This window comes from Drosophila innubila, assembly GCF_004354385.1.
Source record: "Drosophila innubila isolate TH190305 chromosome 3R unlocalized genomic scaffold, UK_Dinn_1.0 2_E_3R, whole genome shotgun sequence".
Taxonomy (NCBI): domain Eukaryota; kingdom Metazoa; phylum Arthropoda; class Insecta; order Diptera; family Drosophilidae; genus Drosophila; species Drosophila innubila.
The window spans coordinates 26,521,539-26,533,038 of NW_022995380.1; the positions used below are offsets into that span (position 1 = coordinate 26,521,539).

Genomic DNA, 11,500 nt, shown 5'->3' on the forward strand with positions numbered 1-11,500 from the left:
TCATAAAACAAAAAAAATTTTCGTACTAAGACTTGATTTTCCCCCGATTTGTCCCATGACAGCTATATGATATAAAGGTCCGATTTGAACCAACTTCGGTAAGGATGTATATTAATTACTTATATGCATATTCTATAAGTTTGATTATGCTATCTTATAAAACAAAGAAGTTTTTCATACAAAAACTTAATTTTCGACCGATTGTTTCTATGGGCGCTATATGATATAGTGGTCCGATCGAAAAAAGAAACTAGCTTGATCTGCATGCAATATAGAGGAGCCTACATACCAAGTTTGGTGTCTCTAGCTTTTATAGTGTCTGAGATCTAGGCGCTCATACAGACGGACAGACAGACGGACAGACGGTCAGACAGACAGACGGATATTGATGCTGATGCTGATCAAAAATATATACTTTATAGGGTCTGCCACGCCTCCTTCTGCCTGCTACGCTCATATTCTTTAAAACAAACCCAATAGACAACTGTACTTTTTTAAGTACGGGGTCTAAACAAACTTAATATGTGTGTATATTAAACATGAAAATCAAAATACCCTCGTTTCACAAAGGATAAAAATGGCACAAAGCAGCTGCGGCATATGAAAGCGAAACAAAGGACTTTAAGGATGTGCAGCAGTCAGTTAGAAAGTGTTAAAAATAAATTGCCTTGGTTGGAGGCATGACAGTGAAGAGGGAGGACACTGCGTGTGCGACACATAAAACATTTTAATTGCTAACCCTTGGCTTTGATATGAAGTACGAGTTGGTCAGAACAGGACAGGACTTAAAGCTGAACTTTAAGGTCAGCATTAAAGTGTTGCATGGACAATTTACAGGGAATCTGTTGCGGAATAACAAGCTAATTATAGTTTAATTAATTGTGTTAATTAATATGCTTAATTATTTGTAATGCCAAAAGTTTTGTATTTGCTTTGAATAAATGAACTAAATGGTTTTTGTTGTGAAACGCCTTCAACTGCCATGAGATCCGGATTTATAGATTGTAACGATGACGACATTGTCTCAATGCCTCATTAAAGCCCTGACAAACTGATAGATCGCTGTTCTCCTCGCTGCATTTGAGAAACTGACGTATCTCAAAGGCACAGGGTCCCTCTTCGACCAGTTCACTTCGCGGTCTCCTCTCTTCAGCTGGCGGTGCCTGTGGTGCGTGCTGCACTGCTGTTTGGCCACCTCCACTGAATGCACCTGTTATGCCAGCGCCCACAGCATGACCTACAGCCGAGCCGACGGCAACTCCTGCTGCAGTCGCTGCCATATCCTTCATCAGATCCCCTGTCGAACGCCCCGAGCTAGGAGCAGCTGGAGCTGCAGCTGCAACTGTTGCCGGTTTCGTCTCTGCCTTGGGCGGCACAGCTGGCAGATTGCTGCTCGATTTGCGAGTGAATGGAGTGTATCCGCCTCGACTGCTGCTGCTACTGCTGCTCCTAGTGCTGCCAGTGCTATAGCGTCCCGCTCCAGATGTTGGTTTGCTCGACCTTTGACGTGGCATTTTTGACCAAATTCAGAAATATATTTTGCTGCTATGCAAGCGATTTAAATTAACCAATTATTATTGAGGCGATCTCAGTTTGAGAGCATAATTTTGAATATCGAATCTGACTTACTGATGTGGACTGAATTCAACTGAATTTAAAGCCTAGGGTAGCTTTGTGACTTGTTGCAGCTCTTGACACTAAATAAATAGATACAAATAAATTTCCCCAGAGACATGCAATTGCATTTGTTAGCATTTTAACTATCAACTAATTTAAATAAAATTCGCAGCAAAATGGGAAAAACTCATACAGTTATCAGCCAATAGACACGCTCGGGACGCCACCTGCCGGCAGCTTATGGCAGCTGTTGTTTTTTTACTCTTGGCGAAAGAGAATTCCTAGTTTTCATTTGCCACACTAATTTAAAGAGCACAAACTCAAAATATAAAAAATATGTGCAAATAAAAAAGACAAAAAATACAAGCACTCATCTCTCTCTCTTTATTGTTAGTTATACAATACCCTGGAGTTTTCAGCTTAATTGTGCAAGGGGACGACTGTATGTAGGACAACATAAATCATGTATACTCTAATTATCGCAGACCTTTTCCCAATCGAATACAATTCGCTTTTTCTGCCTTTCACTTATTCGCGGAAATTTAACCCCCTCTTTGAAATGCAACGGAAATGCTTTAATTACCGCGGCACATGCAAAACTGCCTTTTCTGCTATTCCTGGCTTAGCTGCAAATGAATAAACATGGCTGAAATTAGCCAAAATGCCAGCGAAAAATGTGAAGTGTAATTCAAATTAGTGAGGACTGCTTATTCGCCTAGGGTGAGCAACTGGGACAGTGACATAGGAGCTAACGTGGCAAACAGAATATTCCATTAAATTATTGCCAACCACAAATTGGGGGCTGCAAATGCCGCATGATTGATGCTGCAGCAGAAAAAAAATAGAACATTCCCAACCCAACTCTGGACCAGTCAGTCAGCCATGTTAATCAGCAGTACATGAGTACTCGAACAATTTTCACTCACTCTGTTATGAATATTTAAGTAAATTATGTTTCGGTATATGGAAAATTTGGCGTTTCTGTTGCCGCTTTCTCTCTGTTATATGTATGGTTGTGACAGCAGTTGCTGTTGTATTTGTTATTTCTGTTGCTATTGTTGGGAATAGAAGCAATATTCATCTGGCGGCTCAAATGCTAATTTTATTTTGTTTATTGTTTTTGCTACTATTTAATTTGCCTGTCTGTGGTGATGAAATGTTTATAAATCAATCAACATCAATAATGCCGTGAAAACCTTTTTCAACTGCTGGCCCTGCTCAAAGATGGATAGACTTCAGCTATTATAGATTCCTTAAGTGGCAAGATGTGGGCATTGGCCTGTCTATTGACTACAAAGACTAATTTAAAGTGCTATTTGTTTGGACCACGCTGCGTATGATGAATATTTACGAATTCTTTGTTGTTTTGCATCGAAAATTGAGGCGCTATCGAATCGTTAAACAGAGAAGAGCATAAACAAAAAGTGAATTAATTACTAATTATAATCTAAAATAACAGCTGAAAGCAAGTGTGTAAATTAGAAATTTGTTAAGAATAGGAACATGAAATTCGTTTGCAAAGTAATTGTTAACTAGCTTCTTCACATTCGATTTACGTTGTTAATTTTCTTTCATTTAGCTTTCACCAGTTTCAGGGTTCTTATTAGTTTGCTTCCAGCGATCTAAAATAACTTTTGGCAGCCACTTTAGAAGCTTGTTAGTTGGAGTTACTTCGTGCACACAAAGTAGCTCATTTTCAATCAAGTTTTACACTTTTGCATGGCTGATAGGCGAACACTTTAGTCTCTTATGTGCTCAAGAGGACTACAGTGCGTATGATTGATGTTAACTTCCTTTTTAGAATGTGCATTAAAGTTTTTCAAAGTTGAATTTTCCTCTGCTAATAATGAATAGTTTATCGAACTTAATATTGCTAGTAGACAAAGAAATACCTCGAATTGTACCTCTAATAAAACACTGCAAGTGACACAACATTATGCATAATTTAATTCCTCAATTACGTATATGCGCAATTTGGCTGAATTTTTGCGGTTGCGGGAATGGTAAACATGTGTAACTAGTGGCCAAATGTAAACGAAGAGAGTGAGAAAGAAGAATGCAATTAAATTTAGATTGCGGCCCGAGGACCGAGCAGCGAGGCCAGGACGATGTATCCTTCATTCATAACCGCATGCAATTTTTAGAATCGCTCGAATGGGAATGAGAATGAAAAAGAATAGGCCACGTTTCGAATGCGGTAAATTACAGTTAACGATTTTGTAGCACAGCAATTTGCTTTATCTTTAGATTTCTATCTATGGGTTTTGTAAATGTGGCGTCGGCGTTTCTGTCGGTTTGTTTTGCATGCCACTCTGGCACCTCCGTGCCACGTTCTGTGTCCACCTTTCGACTTGCCCACCTTGCCACCTTGCCACCAGCCACGAACCTAGCCAGGCAATGGTCATTGGCCAAAGCCATTGTGGTAAGTACATAGGTCTTTTCCTCTCTCTTTCTCCCTTTTTCTTTTTCTATATACGTGCGCTTGTGTGTGTGTGTGTGTGTGTGTGTGTGTTTTGTGGTGGCACACAAATGTTGCACCATAAAGGTGTTGAAATAACTGCCTCAAATGTTGATTTTGCACACTGACGTAGGGTATATCATTCACAACCATGGCTGCAAACCTCCAAAATTTGGTTAAAGGTTCGGTTCGGCGGTTCGAGCCATGGTTTATAGTTTTGGGTTCGAACCTTAGTTCAATTTTATAAAACAAAATATTTGTATTGCTATACTTTTTTCTCTACATTTTGCACTAATTACATTTATTTTGTTTAAAGAAATCAAATTTTTATTATAATTTAAATTTATTTGAATATTTTAATATGACTTATTTTAATCCAAAGTCTTAAACAATTGCGTAATATTAGAAAACCATAGAATTTATGTAATATTTTTTTTATTCTCCAACCGAACCTTTTATTTTAGAAAGCTGTTCGGCTTAGGTTTAGGTAAAAATTTTCAAGGTTTCGGTTCATGATCCGGTTCAAGCTGCTTAAAATCCCCTACCGAACCGGCTCTACGGGGTTCGGTTCAGAACCGGTTTGCAGCCTTGTTTACAACATGTTTCTTGTGAATTTATTAATAAGAAAATGCATTTATTAAAAATAACAATAATCATAATAAATTTTAAAGTTTTTGATAATAAATAATCAAAAAGGAGAGATAGAATTTAGTATATTGTTAACATGAACTATTAAACTAGGGTATTCTATGTTCTATACCCTACAAACTTATGCATCATTGTAGCTGTTTGTCGTTGCGTTGCCGTGTGCTTCAATTGTTATGGTCTTTTATGGCGATTGTGTTGTATGTTGTGGGCGCAATGCAAATTGCTGGCACATAATTATGTCGCTGGCAGCGGGCACAATACAGGTATAATAGAATTCAAGTGGGATTACAGCAACATGACCGGTCTTGCAATACGTGGCAGTTGGACAAACAAACTTTTGGTTTGCTTTGATTTGGCTTTGCTTTGGCCTAAAGTTGTGTCTATAGTTTGAAAACTTTTACCTGTCTCTAATTAGCAAACTGCCGTTTGAACAACTAATTTATATAAAATACACTTTATCCCGACAATAAAGTAGAATAGGTAAAACTTTTAATTTGCTGCTGTCATAAAAAAACACGCAAGCTTTAAGCACAAATAAATGTCCAAGTCGAATGAAACAGTTGTGAATAAAAAATACAAATAGTTAACTAACTTTGTGGAAAAGTATGTTTTTGAAATCAACTGTCAGCTGAGCATAGACAGTAAAGTAATCTAGATTTAGGATCATTCTGGACTAGAAGCAGGAAGCACGGAAGCAGGAAATATCCTTTGGCTAGCAAATGGCGATTTCATTTGCCATGTTGAGCTTTCATCAAGTGAAAAGCAAATGGAACTTTCTTCTGGCTTCTGACTAATGATCGCGTGCCAATGCAATGGCAAACTGCCATTTGGACTTGGACAATCAGTGAGGAATGCTTTAAAGGACAGAACAGGCAAACAAATGAAATTGAGAACTTCAGCAGCTCGGCATAAAATATTACCCAACCAAGGCGCAGGCGATAGAAAAGACCAAGGCTTAAAGAGGAACCATTTTTTTTGTAAGCTTAACACTGGCCAAGTCAGCTCTGGCCGTAACCATTAAAACGGCTTCTTAATTATATTTACATTTTTTGCATATTACGCTTGCCTTTGCTGCTGCTGCTGCTGCTCTAAGCTGAAAATTAATGACTGCATTTTCAAGTGAGGTGCCAAAAAGGATGCAGGCAAGCGGCAGACTGCTTCTTTGTTCGTGCTTCACTTTCTCATTTTGCGAAACTTTGTAATGTGCAGATTAAAAATTTCCGCTGAGTTTACTACTTTTCTTCATCTTCAACTTCATCGCCCTCGACGTATTTTATGAAAAAAACTTTTGCGGCGTCTATTCGCATGTTCGCGGCACAAATTGTGTGTTTAAGAAGCCAGTGCAAAAGTTTCGAGCGTAAATAAATCATGCACATTCTTGACTCGCCTACAGACTCAAGAGCTCGGGAAGAACTCTCAATGGACCAGGCATACGAGCATCCCGGGTATCCGAAGTGTTCAAACTATTCCCAGCTCCGATTTATATTGTCCACTGAACCAGTGCAAATTTATGGAACCCCAGTACTCAATAAATCAAGACAACCTGACACTTGAGCTGCAGCATTTCTGTGAGTTTAATTTGTGTTGGGGAGTGCTACAATTGATCTATTGTCTTGGATTTTGGTTCAACTTAATACTGGTGGAATAAAGTTATCTCTGGAATACAGAAACATAATGCAGGTAGGAAGAAAGAGGTGTTCACAATATTGCGCAGAAATAAATTAAAATTTAAGCCTTTTCAAATATCACTGCATTTCACTATTTTAATATAATCATAATTTACAATATATATTTAATTATAAATACACACACACCTAAATAAGGAATTTGGATTTTCAGCTAAAGCTTCATAATGTTTGCAGTACCTAATTAAATGCATGATACTTTCAATATAATGCTCATTTAATTATAATCAAATTACGATGCGTTTATCTGCATTGTGGTTGTCTCACTATAAACATTGCGTATACGCAACGTGCATGGAATGCATGTGAATATTGATTATGCCAGTATGTGGATTAGATATTGTTATCTCTGTTCCGCTCTCTTTCTCTATCTATCTTTCACGCTCTGTTTTAGCATAATTCAATAAAGTGTCAATTGTATGTGAATAGCTTGGTAAAATATTCAAGATATCTAGTTGTAGAGTAACTTATTCAAAAGAGCTGTCAATTTTCAAGTAAGTAATTTGTATACCAAAGAACTTTAATTAATTGCCTGTCTTTTAAGTTTCTTCTTTCCCTCGTCAGCTCACGAAGTTAACGTAAATAAAGCATGACAAGACATGCAAATAACATACCTGGGCACTGGTAAATCAATTTGAGTTATTGTATTTAGCTTTTAATAAGGCCCAGTAATATAAATATTTTAAAGTAAAACTCACACACAGAAACACACACACACATACACTTTCACTCGTTTAGGAATTGGAAACGTTGAATGAACAAGAGTCATGCAGTTTTGTCGATGATTGATATGCCATTCCTGGATGAGAGGCACAGGGAGACGTTGTCAAACTTTGCACATGCCTACCCCGCCCCTCGCACCTCTTACACCGCACACACAGCTCACACACACACACACACACACACACATACTCAAACACAAACGTCGAGTGTCAAAGTTTTTTGTGTACGCTTAGCGCATTTGATGAATTGTTCAAAGAAAATCGCGCGTATGTGTAAACATGTTGGTCTATGCCGAGAATAGGAACAAGCGAAGGAGAAGAAGGAACGGGAAATGGGGAACTGGTTGGCAACGCGGCAAACGAAGCAGCTGCCGTTGACGATGTGTGTGTGTTGCCCGTTCGCAAACAGGTACGAGTATAACAAACAAAAAGACGGGCCAACGAACCAGAAATTCTCTTGTTAACTACAATTACAATTCATTTAAAATTGTGATACCTTAAGCCTCATGTAACGAATTGTCAGCTGGAAAATGTAAAGTATCATGCAAAGAATTTAAATAGATAAAGGACACTTTTTAGAAATAAGTTGAATGAATTAAACTCAGACAAAATAATAAAGCTGCACATATAAGATCACATAACTGATGAACTAGTACATAACGGTCTCAGTTATCTTATGTTAGCATCAGTACGTATACTTAATCAAAGGCAACAACATCACTGAGACATCACCTTAAAGATAGAGTATAGTCCGTTGGGGACTTTGACTGACAACGTTTTTGCAAGCTCTTCACTTTTAATCTGTCTTCTGCCAGCTGATGAGGGCAGCCATACTCACACACACACACACACACACACACACACACACACACTCTATACACACACACACACTTATAGGCATATGGAGGCTGTCAGTCTGTTAGGCTGCGCCTGGCGCCTAATCCCTGCTACGGAAGCCACATTTTGATTGTGGCACATACACACACACACACACCCACACATACAATCATTCAAATAAGTATATGCTTACTTACTCCCACATAAACTTGCACATACACACACACTCATCACATCCAATCATCAATCACATGCTTTGGTGATTCATTGATAAGCTTCCCTCCCATCCCCTTACCCATTCTCCTCTCCTCTCTCCTGCACTGAGCTCACGTGGGCGTGGCAATCATGTTAATAATGCCGCCCATTCGCCTGGCCCACAACTGGCATTAAAGACACTGCCTTTAAAGCAAACGCAAAAGCTGCCAAATTAAAGAACTAAGTAAAAAAGCAAAATAGAAAAAAAATATATATGGTATGTTAAGTAAATATGCGGTGCAAATCGTTCTGTTTATTTAAAATTTTTTGGAAAATCAATTTACAATTTTTTGCTGTTTATTTTTGATGTGGTTATCCGGGCAGCAGGCACCGGCGTGTAAACAAATGAAACTTTTACGCTGCTGCCACCGACAGATGCCAAAGTGTTTGCCTCTCTCTTTTACTCCAGTTCTCTCTCTCTTTCACTTCATTTTATGTGTGTGTGTGCATGTGTAAAAAGTGCAAAAGTTTTTACATAAAAACGCTGATATTTTGGGTCTTGTTTTTATTGTTGTTGTTGTTGCCGTCAAGAGCATGTGCCATTAATGTCAGAAGTGTAATTGTTTTTCAATCGCTTTGATAACACACACACACACACACACACACATACACGGTTAGAGTGTCGCACACACGAGTTGCACGAATTTATTTCGAGTATGTATTAAAAACTCTCGAAATTGTCAAGTGCTTTGGAAATGACCCAAAAAAACAAAAGTGCGTTAAAGCTGCTTGTAAGATTAATGCCACAAACGAAACGCCGATCAAACAATACACTTATACTAACTAATGCCACAAAGGTGTGGAAATATAAAAGCATAGTCAAATGTATGCCAATACTTCCATACTCGCTTCTCAAGAGGCAGACACTTAACCCCTTCCGATGTCTTGGAATATGGAACACTGCCAGCAAATAAATTGATACAATTGAAATGGCCTAAATGTGAGAATGTATCTTTGCATGAGTCACAACAAACGTTTATTAAGAATTTTTAAAAATCAATTCGTTATCAGTTGATAACAATTAAGCCGATAAGCTTAACGCCGAGAGTCAAAGACTTTAGTCATAATCTCAACTGAACAAAAACTCGTAATAAACAATAATTTAATCTGAGTAATTATTTGAAGAGGCTGTGCTGATAGAAATCCAATCATCAGACATTTATTATATTTCCGAGGTACTTTCTCCTTCCTGGATTTTAAAGAATACATGATGCTGAGATGTCCGTTCAATGTGGAAAGTTGACAAGCTTGTGTTTCCTGTTGTTCCTGTTGTTCCTGTTGTTCCTGTTGTTCCTGTTCCTGACATTCTCTCTGCTTTGTAATGCATTTTCCAAGAGCTGTTTTGTGCCTGCATTTGCATATTATCCATATTATCATAAGTATTTATGCAGTAAAATAAATACAGATTTCTGTATAGCCTGAAGCATCGTTTTAATAAGCAAAGTCAGTCACAGGATGAGAACAGGACGCAAAGACACGGCTGTATAGCATTTGAGAACGTGCCAGAAGCACCACAATGTAAGATTTGATAAAAAATGAAAGACACTAAAAAAAGCTGAAAACACACACAACTAAAACTAAAGTCTCTGAGCGAAGAAGGGCAACTTCTAAAGGTTATAAAATAATAATGAAGTCAATTTCAATGACGTTGAGACGTTGCTGCCCCTTTGTTGATATTTGTTGTAAAAGTTATGTTGTTATTGCTATTAAGATTGTTGTTATTATGGTTCTGCTGTTGTTGTTGTTGTTGTTGTTATTGTTGTGGACAGAAAAGAGCAGAAACAGCAGCAAAAATAAACAAAAGCTACGCGTCACGTCATTTCCTGCAGCCATTTTATGTCTTGCTTTTGATTTTCTTGCTCTGATTCTGATTCAGATTCTGATTTCGCTTCTGGTTCTTGTTTTCATTCTTTAAAAGGTCGCATTCATCGCTCAGGCGCTTAAAATGTTTGTTATTGTACGTTTTTATGGCAATTAGAGGCTGTAAAGTCATAATGCACATCATAATAATACACATACGCCCCGTTGTACTTGCTTTTTAATGGTCTGTGGCCTTTGTTACTCAAACCATGCGAATGTAAACACTGTGACTATTAAAGAGGCCATGTGGCATAGACGAACTACGAGTATATTCTATTTAGCAGTGTAAAACTAGTAAAACTTAAATGAAATCAAGCTTCAATAATAAATTGCAAAATCTATTCATTAAAGCAGACTTTAGACTTTAGGAATTAATTTTCCAATTAAACTGGCTATTTTTATATTTGACTGTCACTCATTCAAAAATCAATTAGAGCTGTAAGCGAAGCATACCTTTTAATTTGTACTCTTTTCGATTTGAGAAAGCATTTCATAGCAAATTAAAAGCCATAAGCTCTTTAAGCGTGCGTTAATTAGACATCTAGTGGACTACTTGATAATTCCCATCTAGCCAGTTTTGTGAATCTAATCGGCAAGTCAAATGCCTAAGTTTTGAAGGAACACAATAACAACAGCAGCAACAAGGATGAAAATATTAACTTGAACTTGTGGCAGCTTTGCAATTTTGCTGAATAGGTGCGGCACGGTCTGCTCATGGGCTTCATTTCACTTGATTTCTCGTGAACTACACTCACACTCACACACACACTCACACACAGACACTCAGACACATAGATTAAAAGAGCGCTTACTTTATGCTTCGTTAGGCAGCTTGGACGGCTGACAGGGTTTCGTCCTGGCGTCAAAATGCCTTGTCTAAGAGCCCGGCAAGAGCAGTCATATGAATGCTCAGGCGCGCCATAAACGAACAATCTAACAGGAAATGGGACTAGAGAGGCAAGGTGAGAGGGAGAGATTGAGGCAGAAGGATAGGGTCTAAGCAGGCTGTAAAGTACGCTTGTCATTCAAAAAGGCAGGCAAACAGGCGGGCTGCCGGCGACAGGATGTGGTCACAGGATGCGAATAGCTTGTCTCGTGCGGGCTGCAAACGGGTGACCAATGACCGTACGAGCGACCGTCAGAATGACAGACACCTTTGTAAACAGCCGCAGCACACACACACACACACACACAAACCACACATACACTTATTGCAAAGGGCTTGAAGGACCAGTATAAACAAATCCCGTCGCATAATGAACTTGCAGACAGTCTTCTATCCAGCTGAGCATCTCAATGCTGAGCTCTCGGACCTGTTGATGGAGAAAAACTGGCGAGCAACACTTTTTGCAAGAATTCTGCAGGTAAGCTTAGCTATTACCACATTCCGTAAGCCATTTAAATGGCGTCCTCTCTGC

General features: G+C 38.5%; 1 protein-coding gene and 1 long non-coding RNA gene across 2 annotated transcripts; one reads left to right on the top strand and one right to left on the bottom strand.

Moving 5' to 3' along the window:
- Window positions 1–904: 904 nt before the first annotated feature.
- On the bottom strand, window positions 905–1,637 carry LOC117791546 (coiled-coil-helix-coiled-coil-helix domain-containing protein 10, mitochondrial-like). Its single transcript, XM_034631332.1, has one exon. It carries the CDS (start codon window positions 1,512–1,514, stop codon window positions 996–998), a length of 519 nt encoding a protein of 172 aa, XP_034487223.1. The 5' UTR covers window positions 1,515–1,637; the 3' UTR covers window positions 905–995.
- Window positions 1,638–5,398: 3,761 nt separating this feature from the next.
- On the top strand, window positions 5,399–5,958 carry LOC117791547. The gene is made up of 2 exons (XR_004618072.1): window positions 5,399–5,700; window positions 5,817–5,958. It is a non-coding gene; the product is annotated as an uncharacterized LOC117791547 (long non-coding RNA).
- Window positions 5,959–11,500: the final 5,542 nt, after the last annotated feature.